This window comes from Podarcis tiliguerta, assembly GCF_965153285.1.
Source record: "Podarcis tiliguerta genome assembly, chromosome: 3".
In the NCBI taxonomy this organism is placed as follows: Eukaryota; Metazoa; Chordata; class Lepidosauria; order Squamata; family Lacertidae; genus Podarcis; species Podarcis tiliguerta.
This window is the reverse complement of record NC_139536.1, coordinates 32,439,925-32,462,745: the sequence shown is the minus strand read 5'-3', so window position 1 is coordinate 32,462,745 and position 22,821 is coordinate 32,439,925. Positions and strand designations below refer to the sequence as shown.

Genomic DNA, 22,821 nt, shown 5'->3' with positions numbered 1-22,821 from the left:
TAAAAATAAATCCCATTCTTGGGGAGGGGGGGGGAGCAAGGCAGAGGAGAAAGCAGTTCAGCCCAGTAAATTTATGATCCTGCAAAGCCACTGCCTCCTTTCACGTTCCCATGGATTATTTTAAAAATCAATCTTAGGCAGAGTAGGAAAACCAAAAATAGCAGCCATCTTTTCACTCCCACTCCTTACTACACAGTTCGAGGCGAAAGGGTAATATCACTTGCGTATTTCCAGCTGGTTGCTGTTCAAATCCTTCGCCCATTGTCATTGTTGAAAATAATTATAACCGGACAGTAGGTGTAGCTAGAACGCATAGCTAGATTTCACTTCTGTGCTGGCGAAGCGGCTGCCTTTCCAAGCGCAGTGAAGACAGACACACCGTGTTTGTCGCCCCCATTGTTATGAATGAAAAGCTACCTTAAATGAACCTCTCGGCTATTTTCTTAGCAACTGCATCCTACTTAAGAACTCTTGCGTTGGCAGATTCTCTGACCTCTTCGGAAACGCTTCATTTCTCAGCGGAGCTATCATTTTATTTTTTAAGGGAGGCGGTGGGGGGGTGGCAAGTGCGTGCCCACAGCCATGCAACCCAGGAAGAAAAGCTAAAGGAGTGGTTTTACATATACCCAAACTTGGCTTGATTGACTGCGATGTGGGTTAGGTAACAACAGACATCAGCAGCAAGGCGCGCTCGTGCCGAAGATGATGCCATAGGAGCCAGCCAATAGGAGAGCTCGGCATCCCGCTCCTTTCTTCCGAGACGTGGCTTTGCTACAGGCTGAGCGCAAGAAACCATTCATGATTTTGGTGACATCATCGGAGCGGGTGGGCGGGCCTTGCGGGCCGAGGCACGCCTCCCTCGTCTATAAAAGGAGCTGCCCACTTTCTTTGCGCGAGTCAGCCTTGCAGAGAAAGTCGAGCGTAGTTTCCTCTTGTGCGCGCGGGTTACCAGCGCTGCTCAGCTGTTCCTGCCCCCTTCCTTGTCCAAGCGGGCGCTTTCCCCTCGGTGCAAATCGTCTGGTGGTGGCCGCTCTTCCTTAGCGAGGCCAGCCCGTTCCTCCTTTCCGGCTCTGCCCCCCTGTGCTCAGATACAAAGGACGTTGGGTCAGCCTCTTTGTTAAGACTTCATGTCTGTATTTTTCCCCATTCACTGGTGAGTACCTCGGTTGCTTGTCTTTGCTACTGTACTCGTGGGTCGCAAATGTAGATTACGAGATCCGGGTTGCAGGCTGGGGAGAGGGGGATCAACTTTTTCCAGGAAGGCTCGAGAAACCCAACTAGTCAGACTTGGGAACTTGAGAGAAGCAAGTTCAAGGTTGTGCAGGGGATCGGCGAGGAACAAAAGGAGACGCTCGGTGGAAGAGGCTTCGGGGAAGCTTAGGTCAAGATCCTGGCCAGAAACCTGGAGACTTGGGAAAAGGCAGCCTGGGTCTAATTCTGCCAACCGCCCGCCCGCCCCCCATTCAAAAAAAAGCAAAGCCCGCTGCAGCCCGACTGCAGCACGCTTTACACGGAAGCAAGTCCCGCCAAGTTGCACGGAGCTTTCGCCCGAGTAAACGCGCCAGGGGTTGCAGCTCGCTATTGCTCGGCGGTGCAGCTACGCCGTTTTGAATGCGAAGCCTCTTTAGCAGTCGGTGCACGCTCTGCTGCTGGGGGCGGGGGGAGAGAGGGCGCCGGTTAAGCGGTTATTCATTCGGCGTTTGTCCTCCATTTCACCCCGCCGGGCGAAGCGGCTCGGCGGAGCTGGGGTTGCTGCAACAGGAGGCGGCGGCGGCGGCAGTTTGCACGGCGAGGCGGCAGCCGCCGCTGCTGCTCTTCGCTTGATCATCTTGAATGGGCGCTGCTCGCTCGCTTAGAGCGCTTGCTCTGCAGCCAGGGCTTTGCAGACGCTGCACCCCGAGCAACGGATTTTAGAGGGGCATTTGGGGGGCGGGGGCTCAGTAATGACGGCTAAATAGCGACTGTCTGTGTTTGAAAAGTCGCTTGTCAGCTTTGATGTTCGATCTGCAAAGACAACACCCCCCCCCCGGCCCCAAACAAAATATCACCCGAGAGTGTGGAGGGGCGCAGTCCTGCAACCCGAAGGGGAAACTTAATCGCGTGAGGAAGTTTGCTGCTGGGCAGCTGCCTCTCTGCAAGCCTGCAACAAAGGCAGTAGTGATCCGAGCAGCCGGCTGCTGACCAGGGGCGGGGGGTAGTCGCCGCAGCAGCCGCTCTTGGCTTGGCAAGTAACCCACACACCCCTCCGGATGGGTGCAGGATTACGGGGAAACAGATTTTGCCAGGGGCTAATATCTAAAGGTGGTGTAAGGACGGTAGACAAATCGGAAGCCTTGACCCTTAATCCCAGATGTGTTGAGCTGGCTGTGTTTAGTAGTGCTGGAAGGTCACTCTGCATATGTCCAGAAGCTCTCTGTAAATTGTTATTCATTGTCTTAGGGACCTGAGCTTGGAAAATGGTTCCAGGGCAGAACTGTGGCTCTGAAGAACTCCTGGAATTTTTGCTTGAGGCTGTGATGATGGGGTTGCATTCAAATGATGCCTTGAGGTGGTGCATTTTAGCCCGCCTGAATCTACCCTTACGTATTTGCGTCTTTCCGCTGTATTCTCTACAGCCTTGTAACTGCTAGGAAAGGCGTGAGCTGCCCAGAGAAGTTGTGTAACCATCTTCCTTGGGCTGCTTTCAGAGAAAGGCTGGTCAGGCATCTGCGAGGCAGCCTTCAGGGAATTGTGCTTTTCTGGCACAGAGATGGGCTTGAAAACTAGATGGCAATTCAGAATCGGATTCTGTGGCCTCGCAAACACATACACCACACACAAATATGAAAACACTGGATGCCTCTCATGATGAATACCAAAAGCAGTATGAATATCCCTTGGCACAAGGGATGCTCTACCTGTGGTAAATTCCTGAATGGTTTTAATAGAACTGGCAGGGATGAAGCAAGTGAGTTGTTGGGTTTTTTTTTGCAAAGGTTGCACAGCTTTCTGAAGAGCAAATGAGGGGAGAATGGCACTAAAGCAAACTCCGCTCTCTAGACCTGCAAGCTGTGTGGAGATGTTTGGCAAGTAGTGTGCTTTGCCTCCCTAGTGTATTTTTGTCTGGAAACCATGCTCTTGCTTGGTGGGGCACTTCTGATGCTTAATAGTCAGTTATACTTGCCAGATAGCACAGTTTGGGTTGTACACCATCCAGCTGTTAGCCGGTGGGGCAAGCAAACTGCTGACCAGCATGCAGTTACCCAGCAAGCTAATTTCCTGCTAAGCCTCAGCTTTTCTCTTCTCCTCAGCTTGAAATTGAAAAAAGGAGGTAGCTGTTTACTTGACCTCAGCTGGTTGCTGTTATTTTTATATTCAGGTTTTCTTGCAAAGTAGACTATATAGAGTTCAGCAGGCTACAACCCACTCCTTGGCTTTAGTAACCTTTGAATAACTCTAGCAGGGAATTCCTAAGCAGCTGGTTGTCTCTGCACTTACTTAAAGCATTTTACAGAGCAAAGTCCAGTTTCACTTCCTTTTTCTAGACGCACTGTAAAGAGATAGTCCATAGACCCCAATATAGAGGGCAGGAGGGCCACAGCAAGGTGGGTAAATGAGCAGATTAGTTTCCTCCCTGTTTGTCTAGTCCTGGAGATAGAGTTGAGCTGATCTTGATGTAGCTCTCACTTATGCATAGAGCTAAGATACAGCAGCAGCAAATAAGTTGATTTGCGTCAGGGAGGCTCTTTCAATGACTTCTCTCTGTGGCCTTGTCAGACTGTATGCTCCTTGGAGCAGAGACCTCTGTTTTTAGTATTGTAGCTATACTATATATGGGTGCTGTATGCATTGATGTCACTAATAAGTACACATATCTGTTATCTGCACAACTGATTTCCTAGCATGAGCTGTTTGCATTTTGTATTATGCATATGTGTCAAAGCTTAAACTTGGTATTCTGTATGAATCTATAAGAGCTGTTGCCACTTGGCAAGGGTATAAATTATGCACAGTGAAGAGCACTCCCTCCTGCTGTGTCCACCAAAGATTGAGCACTAGTGGGCAAGCATTTCTGTTGCTATTTTATAGTGCCATTGCATTTTATTATCTGGGGTACGTCTGAAGCTGATTCAGAGCAGCTTCCAAACTGCAACACAGTTCTTTTATGGCAACATGAATGGATGCAGGCAAGCTTTATAAAGTGCTGTGCCTGGAAATTGAAAATGGTTAAGCACACACCAAAATGCAGAAGTTACTGGATGTGTATGCAAATCTACTTTTGCTTTCAGAATTCATTATACAGGAAAATATGAGTGCATCTTTAACCCCCGGCGTGGCAGTTCCTGAAACCAAAGTTACAGAATTAATCAGAATTAAAGCCTTTGGAGCTGCATAAGTGCTCCATTTGACAAGGTTTTTTACCATTGTTTTGAGGAGGTTATGGAATTGATAGGCTTTCAACACAGGGTTGGGGTAGGCATTAGAAAGTCTCAGATTGACTTGTTTCTAGGAGGGGTTTGGCCTTAAGCTAGGTGGGTTAGGACCCACAACTGAATTGTGTGCTCCATCCTTATGGCTGGTCGCTTTCCTAACAGTAACATTAATTTTTTAAAGGTCTATGTAAGGAGAATAACAGAGTGGGAAAGAACAGGACTTGTTCAGTGTTGTCTGGATAAAAGACCCCAAGTCTGTAAAGAGTTGACTGCTGATTCCAGCTGTTGTTCTAAACTTGGCTAAAACTTGTACAAGATCTTCCTTTGAGTGAGGGGTTGAACTTTGAAATCAAAGGAGTCGAGAGGCCCTAAGTGGCTTGGAGTGTTCCATTCTGTTAAAAAATATATATAAAATTAACCAAGGCCCTTTCCTAAACTGGAAAGGTTGAAAGGCTTTACCATGTTGATCAACATCTGAACGTTTCTTCAACAACATGAAGCCTTAGTAATAATTCCACTTGGTCCAGTGATTGTGCACATTTCATGGAACTCTCAACAGCTGAAGCTCTCTCTCTTTCTGCCTCTGTTTCCAGCTCTGATTATCTGAGATCAGCTGACATGACTGAGGTGATGAGCGCTCCATCTATGGACGAGATTGGCTTAAGTCCCCGCAAGGATGGCCTGTCATACCAGGTATGTTTCCTCCGCTTCATAGAACACTGTTAACCAGCAGAATCTGTTGGGAGTAGATGGTGATGCCTTTTCAACAGGCTGACCTACCAGCCTGATTCTCTGCATGCTTACTTAGGAGTAAAACCTCATTGACTTATTTTCAAGCTAGGGATGTGGAACACTTGGCTGGGGTGGAAGTAAAACGTTTGAGGCTCAAGTAACACTTTGGGCAGCCTGGAACAAAGTCACTACACCTAAGATCTTAATCCAACACAGGTTACAGAATGCTTAGATTGCATTGAAATGAATGGAGTTTAAGCACAGTGCTCAGCTCTCCACTGCACTGTGGCACCTTTTCACACAATTCATGTCCTATTATCTATGTTAAGTTAGTTGTCTCAAGTTTTCATCTAAATCAGGCATCCCCAAGCCGCTTCTGGCACAATGGAACACCATGGTGGGAGCCAGAGCACACAGAAATGCTGTTTACCTTCCTGCCGCAGCGGTACCTATTTATCTACTTGCACTGGTGTGCTTTCAAACTGCTAGGTTGGCAGGAACTGAGACAGAGCAATAGGAGTTCACCCCGTAGTGTGGATTCAAACCAACTAACCTTCTGATTAGCAAGCCCAAGAGGCTCAGTGGTTTAGACCACAGCGCCACCTGCTCCTAGTGGGAAGACCTAGTCCAGGCATAGGCAAACTCGCCCTCCCAGCTGTTTTGGGACTACAATTCCCATCATCCCTGACCACTGGTCCTGTTAGCTAGGGATGATGGGAGTTGTATTCCCAAAACAGCTGGAGGGCTGAGTTTGGGGGTGCCTGATCTAAATGATCCACTCTTCTGGCAGCTCACACTTGAACACACTACTTAGGCAGCATCTGATTTTAACACGTATGTCTTGCAAGGCCACGACATGAAACGCAGCAAGGTTTACCTTAATTTTGTAAGAGAAATCTGGGAAGGTCTTGTCACAGTACAGACACCCTACTTGCTTTGTTTTTGATGCATCAAGCTAGATTTTAAACTTGCCAGTGCCAGAAGGCAAACTGTTCACAATGAGGCTGAGGAGCAATGGTGATGAGTCACATAATATCACAGAGATCTCATTTATGGTGTGTTTGCAAAACCCACCAACTAAAATGATAATTGGAAGTCACAACAAATGTTACAAATGCTTGCTTTGGTTACACACATGCTATGGCTAGACCCTTTTGGATTCTTTCAGGGTGTCTAAACCACTGTCTGTGCTTATCCTACTTAACTGCCTACAGCTTTGCAAACAAACAAGCAAACAGAAACATGGGCTGCTGGCAGTACTGAGTGTAAGAAAAGCCACATTGGAACATTGCTTGCATTTACTTATTTTAGCATCCCTTTGGTTTTGCATAAGGGCAAACTTGGACTCTTTCCAAGCTCACCCGTCAGCTGGACATGAAGGAGAAGCCAGATGTGAACCCGCTGATGATACAGATGAGCTTAAAAGTGGCATTGGATATGGGTTGCCATGTGATGCTTGCTAGGAATGATGACTCAGCACCCTCCTTAGGTCAAGGGCAATTTTTCTTCATTGTAAGAGGAGCCAAGCGGCAGCATTACAGCAGGCATTGAGAATCTTGGCCCTCCAGATGTTGATAAACTGCAACTCCCATCAGCCCCAGCAAGCATGGCCAGCGATCAGTGATGATGGGCGTTTTAGTTCAGCAACATCTGGAGGGCCAAAGGTTCCCCACTTTACAGCATTTCGGAGTTTTGTTGCTATTATCTTTTCACATGTTGGGATTCTAATGAAGAAACTAGACAGGCTTTGAGTGCTTGAATTATAATCCTCCCAACATGATGTTGGGTTTTTTTTGTGGGGGAGGGGAGCATTGTCCCGCTCATTGTAAAAAAGAAGCAAAAAAAGGTTACAACCAAGAAACAAATATTTACATTGCATAGGGCAATTGCAGATGTCATCATTCCCCGGAATGACAGCTGCAAACCCAAAAGCAAAACAGGAAGTAGCTGTTGGACGAAGCACCTGTTGTCCCGGGGCTTTGGAGTTACCATTACATTTGGAGTAGCAGCACTCGGAGTGGAGATTGCCACAGTGGACATGTAGGCTTCTGGCATGCCAGTTGCTAACAGAAATCTTAGGAATGCCCTGTCCAGGGAGGCTCACCTGGCACCAACCCGGGCCTTTTTGGCACTAGGCATAGAACTTTTTGTTTGCCCAGGAACTTCTAAATTCTGTTTTTAAACAGGCATGTTTTTGTCCTTGCATTTTATTTCTGTATAGTCTGCTTTTAAAGACGCAAATATTCTCAGGGCAGCTTAAAAGTAGCTTAGGAAGCTGCCTTTTGCCGAGTCAGAATCAGACCTAGTTTGGACCCGCAGTTGCTCTCCAGGGTTTCAGACAACAGGTCCTTCCCAGCCCTGCCGGAAAACACCAGGGACTGAAACATGGGCCCTTCTGCACTCAAAGCAGTTGCTCTACCCCTTTCCTGAATTGTTTATTTGGAAGTAAAATACTTAAATGATATAAAAAGAATTCATTCAGAATGAATTCCCAGGGCAGCTTGCAGGTGGTATATTGTTCTGAGGGGTGAAGGGAGGTCCTAATACCCTCTTTGCTAGCCTCCCTCATTCTTTTACCTGGCTCTAATTTGGTTTTCAGTTTTAAATATCCATAGAACTGTATTTACATTTTCTGCCTTTTAATTTATAAGTGGGGGATGAAGGGTAGAGCCTAAAACTTATGTATGAATGAATAAAGTCACTATGATAAGCTGCCCCCTGGAAAATGGTAGGCCTGCATTTTCTCCAGCCTACCTTCTCCGCTCACCAAGAAGTCAAAAGCGAAAATCCCCTACTAAGTTACTTAAGATTAAATGGCTTTGACTGGCCTTCTCCAAGTTGGTGCCGTCCAGATGGTGGCTGGAGAACCATTCCAGCTAGGGCAGGTGGGAGTTGTAGTCCCAACAACCACCTGAAAGGCATGAGGTTGGGGAGGGCTGGTGGTTTTTTTGAGGGTTATGGCCAAAGTTTGCATGTGGACGAAACGAGAACCTGCTCTCATCTTTTCCTGGCAGCTGTGTTAAGTCCTCAGTCTTTGATAATCTATTTGGAGGGTCAATATGTACCTTGGGGCATATCCAGATGGCTCAAACCTCTGTAATTGGTGGCACCTTTCCAGTGCCAACATGTACAGTGCTTAAGTTCTCAAGTGCTGTTTGGCTGCCAGTGGCTATGTTGAACTGGGTCAGAATAGGACCACATGGCCGCTGATATACTCAACCCCACTCCCAGCTTGCGTGCTGCAGTGTCCCCAGGGAGTAGCTAAATCTCCCGTTGGGACATCTGTGCCTTCAGTTTCCGCACTTGACTTTGTGCAGTCTCTGCATTGCTAACTATGACTTCTCACAATGTCCCACATACAGACATTGACAAATTTACACTTTTCCTTTCCCATTTTTAAAGACTTTGGTTTCTCCTGGGCTGTTTTTGGTGGGTTTTTTTTTTTTGCATTTTTCAACTCAGAAACTCTGCTCAAAACTTTTTGGGACGTTTTCACTGCAATTCTAAAGATTGCTGTAAGGTTCTTGCTGGTTTCTCTGTTTAGTAAACTAGAAAGTCACATGTTCTCCCACTCACTGAAATAGAAGTGGAGATTCTTTCTCTTTTGGGTAACAGATGGGATGGTGAGCCCTGTGACCCTCCCTCCTATCAGACCATTGGCTGAAGCTGATGGGAGTTGGGGGCCAATGACACACCTGCAAGGCATCCCATTGGCTTCCCATTGCGGTAAAGCAATAATTCCTGTTTCCAAATGCAGGAATGCTGATTTTTCTTTTGTTTCTGTAAGAGAGGTGTAGTGTCCTTCCTGTTTTTGCTATCCCAGTTTATTTGTGGAAGCACCAACATTGACCATTTACTCTTAAGCTTCCTATTAATCCAGACTTGCTGAAATCCGTATCTTGTGTGCCCATAAACCAGAAGGACCCAAATATTGCTGTACTTGTACCTTTTTAAAAAAAACGTATATGCAGCATCTCTGGCCAATTCCATTGAAATGGCTTGTGGCAATTAGTGCTTGTAGTAATTTTCTCCCATTTATATCCTGCCTCTCTTTCTGTCATGGTATTGGGGAGAAGGGTTTGGCACAGCTTTCTTCCAAACATGCTGTCTTTCTAAATTCAGGGGTGGTTTTTAAACTGGGGAACATGCAAATATGCAGTGGCCGCCTAATGGCAGTCTGGATTAACAGGGTCTACTACCACCAGGAAAAAGGAGTAAAGGTGTCAGTCTAGCTGCACAGTTGACCACTTCATTAACCATTTTTGCACATTACCTGCACATAGGGCATAATGGTGCTTATGTGGAGCAGCGCTGTGCTTTTACCCCTCAAGTCTCCTTCCAACAGCCACACATTGCCCACGGTTGCTGCACGAGAAACCCCAATGTTTGGGACAAAAACATGAGTAGGTCTATTGTCTATTTAAAAGAATCCCCAGCCCTCCTGCAAAATAAGTAGCAAGTAAACATGGGGTTCCAGGAAGTGTACTGACCTTCTGCCTTCTTTGTTTACGAGGGTGGATCGTTGGTAGGGTATTTGCACTCCCTTGAGCTTTGATCATGCCTCAGAATGCATCTGAGAGAGTGGCAAATGGGAACGTCAATTTTTTGGGATGATTTGAGATGTCCCCTAATTCCTGCAAGAATAATAAAACCGCAAGTCTTCTAACTATGTCATCCACTAAATGGAGTGATGTCCAGACGAAGGCTTGGTTTGTTTTAAGCCTGTTGAACGTTGAGCAGCCTAGTTTGGTCTTCTGAGTCTGCCTCCCCCTTCGACTGTGTTGTGCTTTCTTACTCCTTGGAAATGCTTAATCACCACTTTGCATGTTCACTCTGTTAATGTCATTTGACTGCAGAGCTAATAACTGTCTGAAACTGAGGCTGGTTAAGAACTAAATTAATCATTTTACTAGCCTGCTGTCAAAACAATGCCTTGACTTCAAACTTTTTTTAAAAAAAAAATCCTGCTGGAATGGAATTTGAACTAAGGGCCATTGAAAGAAATCTCAAGTTGTGTCAGCTGTGCCCGGCAAACAATATGACTAACTTTGGAGGCAAGTGTTCTGCTTTTTGTGCTCAGATTGCCTTGAACAGCTGGTTAACTAAATCCACTGACTCTGCAGGGAATGAGCATTCAAGACCGGCTGATGGCACAAGCGACCCAAGTGGTGGTTTGGAGCAGCCATTAAGGGTGGTGATTGCATAAGCAGCAGTCGTGCCCCAAAATAATTTCCTGTTTTGCAGAGCATGTTGGAGTGATTCCTCTCCTGTGTGCTGTGCAAGGAGCAAGAGCATTCCTTAAATGTGGAAGTAGCCCTGGGATGGACACGCTGGCTGGATGGCATGGTACATTTGTTTGGAAGCAGTACATTCCTTGGGTTGGCCTCGTGGCTGTTTCTAAATGGTGTGTAAGGCTGGCTTGCACAACTAGGGATCCAACATGCCAAAACCTTTCACCTGCCAAGTGCTTGATAACCACCATGTGCTTGCCATCTCAGCCAAGTGGCAAAATCTCAAGCTTTTTCTCCAAGCTCTGATGGGCTGCTGCATTTGGCTTGGCGGATCATAGGCCTGATGTTGGGACCCCAGCTGTACTGCCAGCATTTAGGAATGGGAATCCTGTGGGCCTCAAAACCTGGTTGGACTACAACCCCATCATCCTTGACAGCTGCCCATGCTGGCTGGGGTTGATGGGAGTTGTGGTCCGACAGCCTCTGGACCAGGCATAGGCAAACTCCTGCCCTCCAGATGTTTGGGACTACAATTCCCATCATCCCTGACTTCTGGTCCTGTTAGCTAGGGATGATGGGAATTGTAGTCCCAAACATCTGGAGGGCTGGAGTTTGCCTGTGCCTGCTCTGGGCGGTCACAGGTTCCCTACCCCTGTCACGGCTGTGCAAAATGCACTGCCGTGCTGCCCTGCTGTAGGACTTGCTGGTTACACAGACAATGAAGTCGGTGGTGCAGTTCGTTAGATGCCTTTTAAATTCTCTCCGGTTGTTTTGGATTCCTTATTAGCATAGCTTGTTTCCTTGCAGTGCAGTTTTGCACTGCAGCTGAGCTCTTTTGGTTTGTACTCGAGCAAGCTCGCGTACTGCAAGCCTTTTTGTGGTTGTTAAAACATTTTCCACTCTTGGTGCCAAGTTCAGTCAACTCTAGAGGAAGCGGCAGGGGGGTGGGGCTGGGGGAGAGGAGGGTGTCACCTGGCACAGAAGAAGCAGATGATCTTCAAGTTTAGAGCTTCAATTTCAGTTTGATTTTGAGGCATTGGGCAAGAAAATAAAGTAGTTTTGTGTTTGCCTGAGTTGAGTTTTAGGCCAAAGTAAACTGTTGTTCCATCAATGAAGATCTTTTCAGTCTTTGGCTAGGTAGCTAACTGCTTGGAGTGCTCTTGTACCTGAAAAGCAGGATATAAATAACTGAATCAGAGAACTGTGAAGTTGTCAGGGACCCTCAGGGGCCATCTAGTCCAGACCCTAGCAATGCAGGATTAACAGGCAAAGAATCCCTGAAAGATAGCCACCTAATTTGTTTAAAAACTTCCAGCGAATGAGAGTTTGCCACCTTCTGGAGTAGCCCATTCCACTGTCAAATAGCTCTTAACGTCATATATTCCTAATGCTTGGTTGAAATCTTCTAAATAAACTTTTCAAAAGTCATTCTGCTACTGTTTTTGAGATGCGAAATGGTTTTCTACATATTGAGTTCCATTTGTTGATCACCGCAGCAATAAGATACCCAAGAAACATTTCCTCTGTCCTTATTGGTGCTTTACTCATGTGTAGATAGTTCTGGGTGGTTTAATGGTTAGAGTATCAAACTGGGGCTTGGGAGACCAGGGTTCAAATCTCCACTCGGCCATGCGACTCACTTGGGGCCAGTCATTGCTTACCTAGCTCACAGAGTTATAGTAGGGATTCAATGAGAACACCTTTATGCCACCTTGAGCTTCTGGGAAAAGATGGTAGGATATAAATGAAACATATACATAAGTGAGAAGGGTGACTGAGCAGACATGGAAGTACGATGTGCTTGACCAGTGTAACCCTATATGATCCTAGCTACCATCTGTGGGAGCTGTTTTTGGCAACTGTCACAAGAGCACAGTAAAAGTCCCAGGTGGGCGTCTGTTACCGAAATGCCTTGTTTCTGTGTTGTGTCGAAGAAAATGAAAAACGACCTGAAATGCAGTTCAGGAAAGGAATCTTCTTTTGCTTCAACTGGCTCCTAGTTTGTAGCGGCTGGCTGTTCATTTGCAATCAAATGACTTTCATGGCTTAAGGATTTCCTTGCTAGATGAGCTCAAAGGTCCTTCTGCACCCCATGCAATCTCCAGTGGCAAGTCAGGGGTTGCTGGAAGCTCAGAGTTGGGGCACCGCAAAGGTGTTGCCCATCTCGTCTTTATTTCTAGCGTTGCTGCTTCTGTCCTCTGTGGCTTACTTCAGTGATTCCCAAACTTGGGTCTCCAGCTGGTTTTGGACTACAGTTCCCGTCTTTGACCACTGGCCTTGCTAGATAGGGATGATGGGAGTTGTAGTCCAAAAACAGCTGGAGACCCCAAGCTGGGTGGAAAGCTGTGGCCATCAAAGAAACTGCTTAGGCTCATAATTCTATCCCTGGTTAACTCCAAATGCAGTTTGGCCTGTAAAGAATACAGCCTGAACATAGATAATCTGGCTTCTACACCAAATAAATATTTGCACACCAAGTCCCACATGCTATGTAAATATCTGTGATGCAAACCTGAAATGGATAGCATGAATGCAGGCTTTGAGTTCAAGGATCTGCTCAGCTAGCCTTGTAAATAAGCCCAGAAAAGTTAACATGCTGCAGCATTTTTACTGGCCTGACAGAGGAGAGTCAAAAGTTGCATTTCTATGCTGGGCACCAAGTGGGAGGGGGGTTCCCCTCTTTTAGAAGCCTGCTTGGTTTCTATGCTGGGTGCAGTGGAGGGATGAAGGCCTCCTCTTTCTCCTCCTTCAGCATGCTCACTCGCCTTCACAGAATTCCATTCACACACCTGCATGCAATTTATGGGTGCCTGTGGCTACCAGGCTAGCACTTATATGCAAGGCTGTGCTCAGTAGCAGGATCCCGCCCTGAGATACTCTTTCACCTCTGGCATTCCAAAGGATCCGAGCACATTGTTTCTCTACTGATATCATGGGAAAGTCTCCCTTGCCAGGCTGCTATTCAGTCACTGGCTTGCATTTATTCTCTGATTGGTTTCCTTGATAGCCCAAGAGGCTGTTGTGTATTGGGACAGCTGTAAGTGTGCCTGAGTCCCCAGGGATGGAAATCTACCTCTTGTGTAAAGAGGAGAGAGCAGATAGCATCTCGTGGATGTGGATAAAAGTGTCCTCATGCAAAGCCTCTCTCTTGTTCCTTTGTTCCCACAGACAACCTTGTCTCGTTTCCTTGTCTGTCATGTGCTGGGAAATGTGACTTCACTTATTTTCCATTGGGCCATCCCTAATCCTTGAGTGTAATTGCAACAACTCATTTTTATGCTGCCTTGATTATTTTTAAAAAAGCATGAGTTAGTGGAAAAATCCCAACCTCCTCTATTGCAGCTGCTTGGAGATAAGATAGTTCATTCTATTTAAAAAGGAGGGAGGAAAAGCACACTAAGCACAACACGTTTGAGGGATGTTTATTTAAGGAAATCATTTATTCCTTAGTTTTCAAGGGGGTGGGCGGAAGCAGACAGTTTATTTCCAAAACAGCTATTCTGGCTTGACCTAATGTACCTAACATGACAGTGAATGCTTATTACTCTGGTGTTTCCTGCACTGCTGTTAACTATAAGCATCAGCTTGGAATACGTTTGTTTTCCCCCATGGATGCGCTAAATCAGTGCCAAAGCTCTTTGCCGAATTTTAAGACTGCAGTCAGTTAATATTGAAAGTCCTTCATGATCCACAAGACACAAACTGTCTTGTGTATGGGGGAAGATTTTCTAAAGTGGGGGTGGGGACCTCCTGGTGTTGCTGGACTATGATTCCCATCACTCCTGACCACTGTCCATGTTGGCTGGCGCCCCTAGGAGCTGGAGCCCAACCACATCTGAAAGACCACAGATTCCCCATCTGTGCTGTGCAGCTGCACAATTTTATTATTTATGAATCTTTCACAAGTGTGTCAAGGTGATTTACAAACACACTATGGAAATGGTTAAGACTAATTCTTGAAAACAGTACCAGAAACAGCTGGCTATAGGCTTAAAAACCATGGAACATGAATACCAGGAGTAAACCTTTTTATGCAGAAAAGCTTGTCAACACAAAAGTGCCTTCAATTCTGCAAAATGCAGGTAGTGGGCACCTGTCTTAAGCCCCACAGGAAGGCAGCCTTGCCAAAGGCCCTGCCTGGAGTTTCTGTCGAGGGAGCTTCTGATAATTTGGGGACTTGAAGGCGAATTTCCTGTAGAATGCGAGGACCTACTGGGTACACAAGGGATAAGGTGGGCCCTCAAGTAACCTGGTCCTGAGTTCTATAGGGTCTAATAGCAAAACCTTGAATGTGGCCTGGATTGGCAGCCACAGAAAATCCCTCAGACAAAGTGTTATGTGATGGCAAGTAGTTTGGAAGCACATTGCTGGGTGCATACTCAGAAGCACTGTGTCAGTAGGCTGCAAAAACTTGACTGATTCCACACAGCACAGCTTGATAGAGCACTGGGAAAGCCCCCTTGGAGCTGTATCAGCTGTGGTGCCTGGCTCACTGATGGAGGCAAACAACTGTGTCTTCAAGTGAATCCCCACCATCTCCAGGTAGGAGTAGGAGAGCTGCTACCGATACTAAGCTCTTGTCTGACTGGGCAGCTTTCTATCTTCCTAGGACTTTGACTGCAGGCTGGCGCTCTTCATTTCGCAGCCCAGAGTCTGCTGCTTTCTCCCCAGGAGTCCTGAAGTTTTGTAATTGGCTAGCTTCCTTGTGCGATGAAGAAAAGGGGGGCTCTTAGCCTCCTTTGTCTTAGGCCACAGGTAGGAATCTTGTTGTTGGCCTGCATCCCCCATCAGCCTGATGGTACCCAAGCCAAATACCTCCTCCAAATTGCAGACTGGCTGCCTCTGGGAGCAGCAAACAGGTCATTCAGCTTAGGAAGTCCACCTTCCACTTTCCTTGTACCTTGACTATTCTTCTGCAGCCTCTGATGATAACAGGCAGCAGGATCCAAGGGGAAAGAACCAAGTGAGGTCTTGTATTTTCAGTTGCCATTGCATAGATATGAAAAATAGAAAGCCCTGAAGGCCTGCGATGAGGAAGAGTAGAACAGGTTTGTTCTGAAGGAAAAGAAACGGGTACGGTTCTGTTGTGTTGCGGGATGAGGCAAATTGCCTCAACATCTGGGAAATACTAACTGGAGCAGAGGAAAGTTGGATCAGTTTCCGTGTAGCACAGCTGGAAAGACTGGTGTTCATCATGGGACTGGCCACGGGCAAGAATGCAACACATTGAAAAGGAGGGTGGCACAAACTGCTTAGAAGGAAAACTTATTCCTAGCTTGTATTCCTACTTGTAGATGTTAGAGGCCTCAGACTATCCCTACTACCTGCTGAAATAATGCATGGGGGAGCTGTGTGGACCAGTCTCTTGTGCAAACACACATGCAGGCGGCAAGAGCAGATGGGAATACTCTGTATTCTTGAGCTTGTGACAAGTACCAGAGTTGAGTGGTGAACTTTTCACACTACTTGGTCGCTAGGTGTTCTTAAGATTCTTCTGGAAGCTTTAGAGTCAGCATTCGAAAATTTGCCAGGCGCATTTTGCACCTGGCTATCGGTCACTTACGACGAAGATGCCTGGGGGCCAGGATGACACCTGACATCTTCCCCCATCTGGAAGTGCATGCCTGGGATTCTGGGATCTTGCCTGTTTTCACACACAAACAACATATATTGTAGAATTGTATCTGTGATGTTTTATTTGCACAATCGGAACGAATTTCAGGAACCAAAAATTGTATTGAAAAGTACCACTAGCTTGCGTATCTGTTTAGGGCCCAATGTAGAGCTGCTTTCGCTAGGTGCGTTCAAGAGAAGGGGCACCCCATGCAAGCTGGTCCTTCACCAGAAAACCTGTTTTGGGGCTATACTAATACAGTTTGGTCAGAGGCAGCCTCTAAATTGCATCAGCCCAGTTCGGGATAGCTTAGTTCTGTATTTGAATGCAATATTAACCATTCCATATGAGCAACAAATCATTAAACAAAGGCTTTAAAAATTAGAAAATGTTTTAAAAACTGTGATTTGGGGTGTGTTCACACATGCAAATCATCACTGGAAGCTGTAGTCAAAAGTCATGAACACGCATGTTTCCATGAGACCATCAGAACTTTGATACTATTCCATATTACCAAGAACACAAATGTTTTTCAGTGGCATCCATTCAGTCATAATGTACATCTTGTACGTATTGGAATATTTCAGACAAGCTCTGTGTAGGACACAGGTTGGATTTCAATCTAATTAAGATCAGGGTTGGGTACTGATTTGTAAAGGTAAAGGTACCCCTGCCCGTGCGGGCCAGCTGTGTCCGACTCTAGGGTTGTGCGCCCATCTCACTTAAGAGGCCAGGGGCAGCGCTGTCCGGAGACACTTCCGGGTCACGTGGCCAGCGTGACGAAGCTGCTCTGGCGAGCCAGCACCAGCGCAGCACACGGAAACGCCGTTTACCTCCCTGCTAGTAAGCGGTCCCTATTTATCTACTTGCACCCGGGGGTGCTTTCGAACTGCTAGGTTGGCAGGCGCTGGGATCGAGCAACGGGAGCGCACCCCGCCACAGGGATTCGAACCACCAACCATGCGATCGGCAAGCCCTAGGCGCTGAGGTTTTACCCACAGCGCTACCCGCGTTTGTAGGCATCAGCAATTTCCCCATCTCAACTGTTCAATGTGGGAGGAAGTTAAAAGAAGATGATTGTATTCACTGAAACGCCTGAACATGCATTGCAGCTGGCCACATTACGAGCTAGTCAATAGCTTGAAGCCAGGTTTCACCCAAACAACACTTGCAGGAAAGATCAGCTTGCCTTAGATCATTTGTGTGGTTTACTGATCAGATGGTTGGTTTTTGATGTGGCAGACCTAGGTTCAAAATCTTGTTCAGCCATGATGCTCACAGTTGGAACCCTGGACCCAAGGCACTGCCTACCTCATAGTTATGATAAAAAGAGATGAGAATGTCAAGCATACCTCACACAATACTACAGAAGTGCTGACTATTGTAAATCTTTTTGTTTTCAGATTTTCCCTGACCCTTCAGACTACGATCGTTATTGCAAGCTGAAGGACCGTCTCCCTTCCATTGTAGTTGAGCCAACAGAAGGGGATGTGGAGAGCGGAGAGCTAAGATGGCCGCCTGAGGAGTTCCTGGTCCAGGAACAAGAGGAAGAAAACTGTGACGAAGCAAAGAAAGAGAGCAAGGAGCAATAGAGTCTTCTGTACGACTTAAGATGCCACGTCATCTTGAGGGGGGAAGAGAACCACAACTGTTTTGAAAAGTCTTTTTTTCTACAAAAGACATTCAAATTTTGCACCTGCAAAAAGATCTTAGTTTTTTCATATTCTCTATTGAGAACTGAAGCGCTTGACATGACAATCTCCAAATGAAAGCAAGGAAGGCAGTTGTGCCGTAGTGGAAGGGGGACGGCTGCTCTTCTCAAGATGGCTGTTGAATTTTGTTAAGGTTATCTGGGGGTAGCCGTGAAATTGCCGGGCGCTTTGGTGGAGGATCAGACGGGCAGGAAACACGCTTTTTTTCTGAAGTGTGTGGGGTGGAAGAAATGACTGCAGATGTGTAAAATGCAGCTGCCTCTGGCTATAAAAGCATGAGACTAGTATTCATCTCTCAAAACTTTGCCTTCTTATAGTGCTTTGGTTTTTGGTTTTTTGGTGTGTATGTGTGTGTGTTGTGGGTTGAGAGGTATGATAACATGCCACTGAAATGCTCCGATGACAGTAGAGTATGGCAGGTCTTTCCTGCTGAACATCATCGAGGAGCAATGGATCAATAACGTTACCCCGTTCAGTATCTTTTCTCTCTAAGTCGCACACCCTGTTGGGAATGTTGGTGTTTGGCACTTGCTAGCCCAGCCCATCGCAGACAAAAGCCATCTTCGCCTTCTCCCCCCCCCAGCCCCCTCTTAAAATATGCATTTAAATTCTAACCCGAATGGATCTTGTGACCGTGATAAAGGTATTTGACTGACTTACATTTAAATCTTGCAGCAGTGAATCTTCTTTTCATTGGCACAGTGCTGATGACTCTACAAAAGGATCCTTTGCCACTTTTCTGCAATAGCTTTGTTTATCCTGCACATGGTAACGAAACAGGTTGAGTTTGGTTTTTTTTTCAAAAACAAAACAAAAACTTCAATAGATTTTTGCCATAAAACTATTTTCCGGGCACCAAAGCTGCTGTTAAGTCTCCCATGTAGAAGTACATCTAGTTGGGTATGAGATGCCAGCTTTTCTAGCGGCATTAAGGGATGCGTGTAGTTTAACCATTTTCAAAAGCTGGATGAAGAGCTCACTTTATGACAGCGCATAATCTAACTTTGTCCAACAGATGCAGTGAACCCTAACAGAGCTTTGGAGATGATCTGAAGTTAGTTTTAACAGAAGTAATAATTGAAGGAAAGCGGGTCTTCTCTTCAAAAGGGAAAAAAAGTATTATGGTCTCTCAGTATTCTGGAGAAGATAATATGCTTTTTGAACATATCTATGAGATTTTATTGATGGGCAGAAGCTTGTTCCCAAGATCTAAATTCCTAGCAACAGCTGCCGCTATTTTTGTCCGACCTATCCTCTTAGGAGAACAAATTGCAGGATAAGCTAAACTTGCTGCTTTCTAAGAAAGCAGAAGTCTTGACCACTTGATGGAAGTCCTTCCTGAGACTTCACCGTATAAAAGGACCACTCTTGAGAAATGAAAAGCCAATCGTTTCCATGTTTAATGCTGGAGACACTAAAAAGATGTAATAATCGCGCATCATGGCCTTAACAAGATATTCAAAACAACCCCTAGTCTCGCATGTCCCTTGTTTATCGCCTCCGTTCCTTCTTTCTTAAGAAATCTGTTGGGACTTTGTGTATATATTTGTATTTGATACCTCATGAGTAGTAAAAACGCTGGTAAGGAGTTAGGGAATTTGCTTGTTTAAAATCAGCAGGATTAATCCCTCCCACCCCCAGTCTTTGTCTTGCTTGTGTTTTCAACATAATGGCAATAACTTTTTAACAGCTGTGAGTCATTGTTACATGTGGGCGTGAGGTTGCCTGAGTGTTTTTTATTATTATTATTGTTATTATTATTATTTTAAGCATAATATAGGGATGTAGTTGGTGTTCCTCTGTATTCTTTTGGCAGCCAAGAACTTGTCACACATGTACTACCTATCTTGGTTAACAGTTTTGTCATCGCTGAAACCTGTCTTGCATCATTTCCTAGTCCAAGGTTGCTTTAAAACCAATGGATCCAGATGTTTTTTGGTCTTGTATGCTGGACATCTGTTCTCGTCTTGCTGTTCAGTAGAATGAGCTGTGATACCTGCACACCAGCCTGAACTCCCTAGTTTTATCTCCAAAAAGTTATTTCTTGTTTTGTTTGCAGATTTTGGTCCCAAGTTTTGAAGCTGTCAAATGTAAACCACTCAAGACGAGCAAAAATCCTTAATGCTTAAAAGATCAGAGTGGAAATGCTGTTTGTCTTTAAATATTAGCATATCCTTTTTGCGCCTCTCTTTTTTTTAATTGTTGCTTGTATTTCTGTCATTTTTGAATGTGTCTGAAGAACAAAGCACTCCAGTTGAATTTCTCCTGTTGTATATTACATTCTATATTTCTGTAAAGTTCTTTTTTGAGCCTCAGGGAAAAAAAGCTTGCATTTTTTTCAGACTACTTTTGTCACTGTGACAGTTGTAAATAAAGTTTGAAAATGCTTTCCAAACCTCTGGCATTCATGTTTGCTCTCTTATTTCGTTTCCTTTCCCACAATCCAAGAAGGGTGGGGGTGGGTGATCTCTAGCAGTTTGAAATGTATATATGAATCCCTATCCAAACCCAAGTGTGCTGTTCTTGGAGTGCAAGCATTAAAGAGGATGGTAAAGGTAAAGGTACCCCTGCCCATACAGGCCAGTCTTGACAGACTCTAGGGTTGTGCGCCCATCTCACTCTATAGGCCGGGGGCCAGTGCTGTCCGAAGACACTTCCGGGTCACGTGGCCAGCGTGACATCGCTGCTCTGGCGAGCCAGAGCCGCACACGGAAACGCCGTTTACCTTCCTGCTAGTAAGCGGTCCCTATTTATCTACTTGCACCCGGGAGTGCTTTCTAACTGCTAGGTTGGCAGGCGCTGGGACCGAACAACGGGAGCGCACCCCGCCGCGGGGATTTGAACCGCCGACCTTTCAATCGGCAAGCCCTAGGCACTGAGGCTTTAACCCACAGCGCCACAGGATGGTACTGTATTGCAAATCTACAGCAGGAAAACACTTGATCAGTTTGGGTTATTCAAATGAATTAAATGAGAAAGCAGAAAAACCTCCCATGTTTTCTGAATTGTGGGGTGGAGGATCCTGTTAGCTAAACACATTAGAAAACGGGGCGAGGCATCTGTTAGCTCTCCCCAAGAATAATCTGCATTCTTCTGGTACAAATCTCTCCCATCTAATGACCAGCATTTGGAAAGATACAGCACATCTGTGCTTAAAAGGATTGCAGCTCGGTGTTACCGCATCTGTTTCTCATGCCAAAGGTCCCATGTTCAGTTCCTGGTATCTCCAGGTAGGGCTAGGAATCTCCCCTGTCTGAAACCCCAGAAAGCTGTTGCCACCCAGCGTGTAGATATCACTAAGCTGGATGGGACAGTATAAGGCAGCTTCCTAAAACAAGTCACCCTGATTTGAGAGAGATTTACACTTGAGCACATGTGCATAAAATTGTAGCTTGAGGCTCTGTCTAAGTCTAAGATAAGCCACTAAACTTAGGCCTCATTCACACCCTGCATTTATAGTGTTGTGATACCACTTGAAACTGTCATGGCTCCCCCAAAGAATTCTAGGTTCTGGTATTAAGCTACTGTGAGCTGTTAAGAGGCCCTTATTCCTCTCAGTTACAATTCCCAAAGTTCCCTGTGAGGAGGGGTTGATTGTTAAACTGCTCTGGGAGGGGAATATGGGTCTCCAAATAACTTTTGGCACCCTTAACATCCTGCAGCTCCCAGAATTATTTGGGGAAGCCATGACTGGTATCGTAAAGCTTTAAACGTATGGTGTGAATGTGGCCTTAGGCTACTTATCAAAAAGAAAACATGTTTTGAACATTTGCTTTGTGTGCCTCCATGACAGCTGCCTTATACTGTTGGTCCATCTACCTTGGTTTGTTCTACACTGACTGGCAGCTACAGGAGTATAGAAGCATTAAGGGTTGCTGCTAAGGAACACCATTCTAGAAGAGTCCTGTTGGACCAAGCCCAAGGCCCATCTGGTCTAGCATCCTGTCACTGTACATATGCGTACTGGGAAGCAAAGGCAGCCCTACCATTAGGCTGAATGAAGCAATGGCCACATTGGGAGAAGAGCTCCTCCTCTAGTGGAGGATAGAACGATTTGTGTCATATAGATTGCCTTGCGCTGCCTCAACTATCCTGCTTCCCTCAAGTGCTGGTGGAAGACGCCATGCCATTTCTAGTGCGGCAACGTTCAGCTAGCAGTCTACGTGGCTTCTGTATGAGCACCACCATGTCCTTTGGCTCAGGCATGTCTTGGACTGGCCTGTACCTCTTGAACTTCTACGGGTCAAGCAACTATGACAGGGCAGGCGTCACTGGAGGGGAACCAACCCATTTGATTGCAAAATATCTGGACATTCTCATAAAAACAGATAAAATCAAGAACACCCAAGTAACTATAAAAGGGAACATGAAGCATTAAAGCAACCATTTCAAAGCAATAACCTATTTAAAAAAAACATTCCACATGTTTGCACTCCACATGTGCCCATTTGACTTCTTGGATCCGTAGAACCAGCGCTTTTACAGATATCGCATAATACTTACCGTATTTTTCGCTCTGTAAGACGCACCAGACCATAAGACGCACATAGTTTTTGGAGGAGGAAAACAAGAAAAAAAATATTCTGAATCTCAGAAGCCAGAACAAGAGGGATCACTGCGCAGTGAAAGCAGCGATCCCTCTTGCTGTTCTGGCTTCTGGGATAGCTGTGCAGCCTGCATTCGCTCCATAAGACGCACACACATTTCCCCTTACTTTTTAGGAGGGAAAAAGTGAGTCTTATAGACCAAAAAATACGGTAATTTGTTCTTGCAGGAAATGAATCCTTTACTGTGACAGCACCTACACTTTGGAATGCCCTGACCACTGATATGAGGCAGGTGCTTTCACTGTGTCATTTACTGCACTATATCCCACCTACCTTCTAAGGATCTCAAGGTAGCAAACATGGCTTTCATCCTCCCCATTTTATCCTCGCAGCAACTCTGTGAGCTAGAGTTGGGCTGAGAGTGAGTGACTGGGTCCAAGGTTGTCCAGTGTGCTTCATGGCTGACTGGGGACTTGAACCCTGGTCTCCCAGGTCCTAGTCCAACACTCTAACCACTACACCACACTGGCTTTCAGTGCTAGCTAAAACAAGGAGGAGGAGGAGGTGTGACTT

General features: G+C 45.9%; 1 protein-coding gene across 1 annotated transcript; it reads left to right on the top strand.

Moving 5' to 3' along the window:
* Nucleotides 1–876: 876 nt before the first annotated feature.
* Nucleotides 877–20,096, top strand: LBH (LBH regulator of WNT signaling pathway). Its single transcript, XM_083434329.1, has 3 exons — nt 877–1,153; nt 5,006–5,105; nt 17,393–20,096. Exons 1-3 carry the CDS (start codon nt 1,128–1,130, stop codon nt 17,579–17,581), a joined length of 315 nt encoding a protein of 104 aa, XP_083290455.1. The 5' UTR covers nt 877–1,127; the 3' UTR covers nt 17,582–20,096.
* Nucleotides 20,097–22,821: the final 2,725 nt, after the last annotated feature.

Bases quoted from the DNA above. Each gene is read 5' to 3' on its own strand.
- LBH (XM_083434329.1), top strand. From the start codon at position 1,128: ATGTCTGTATTTTTCCCCATTCACTG. The intron at 1,154-5,005 runs GTGAGTACCTCG...CTCTGTTTCCAG, and splicing joins GTATTTTTCCCCATTCACTG to CTCTGATTATCTGAGATCAG. The intron at 5,106-17,392 runs GTATGTTTCCTC...TTTTGTTTTCAG, and splicing joins AGGATGGCCTGTCATACCAG to ATTTTCCCTGACCCTTCAGA.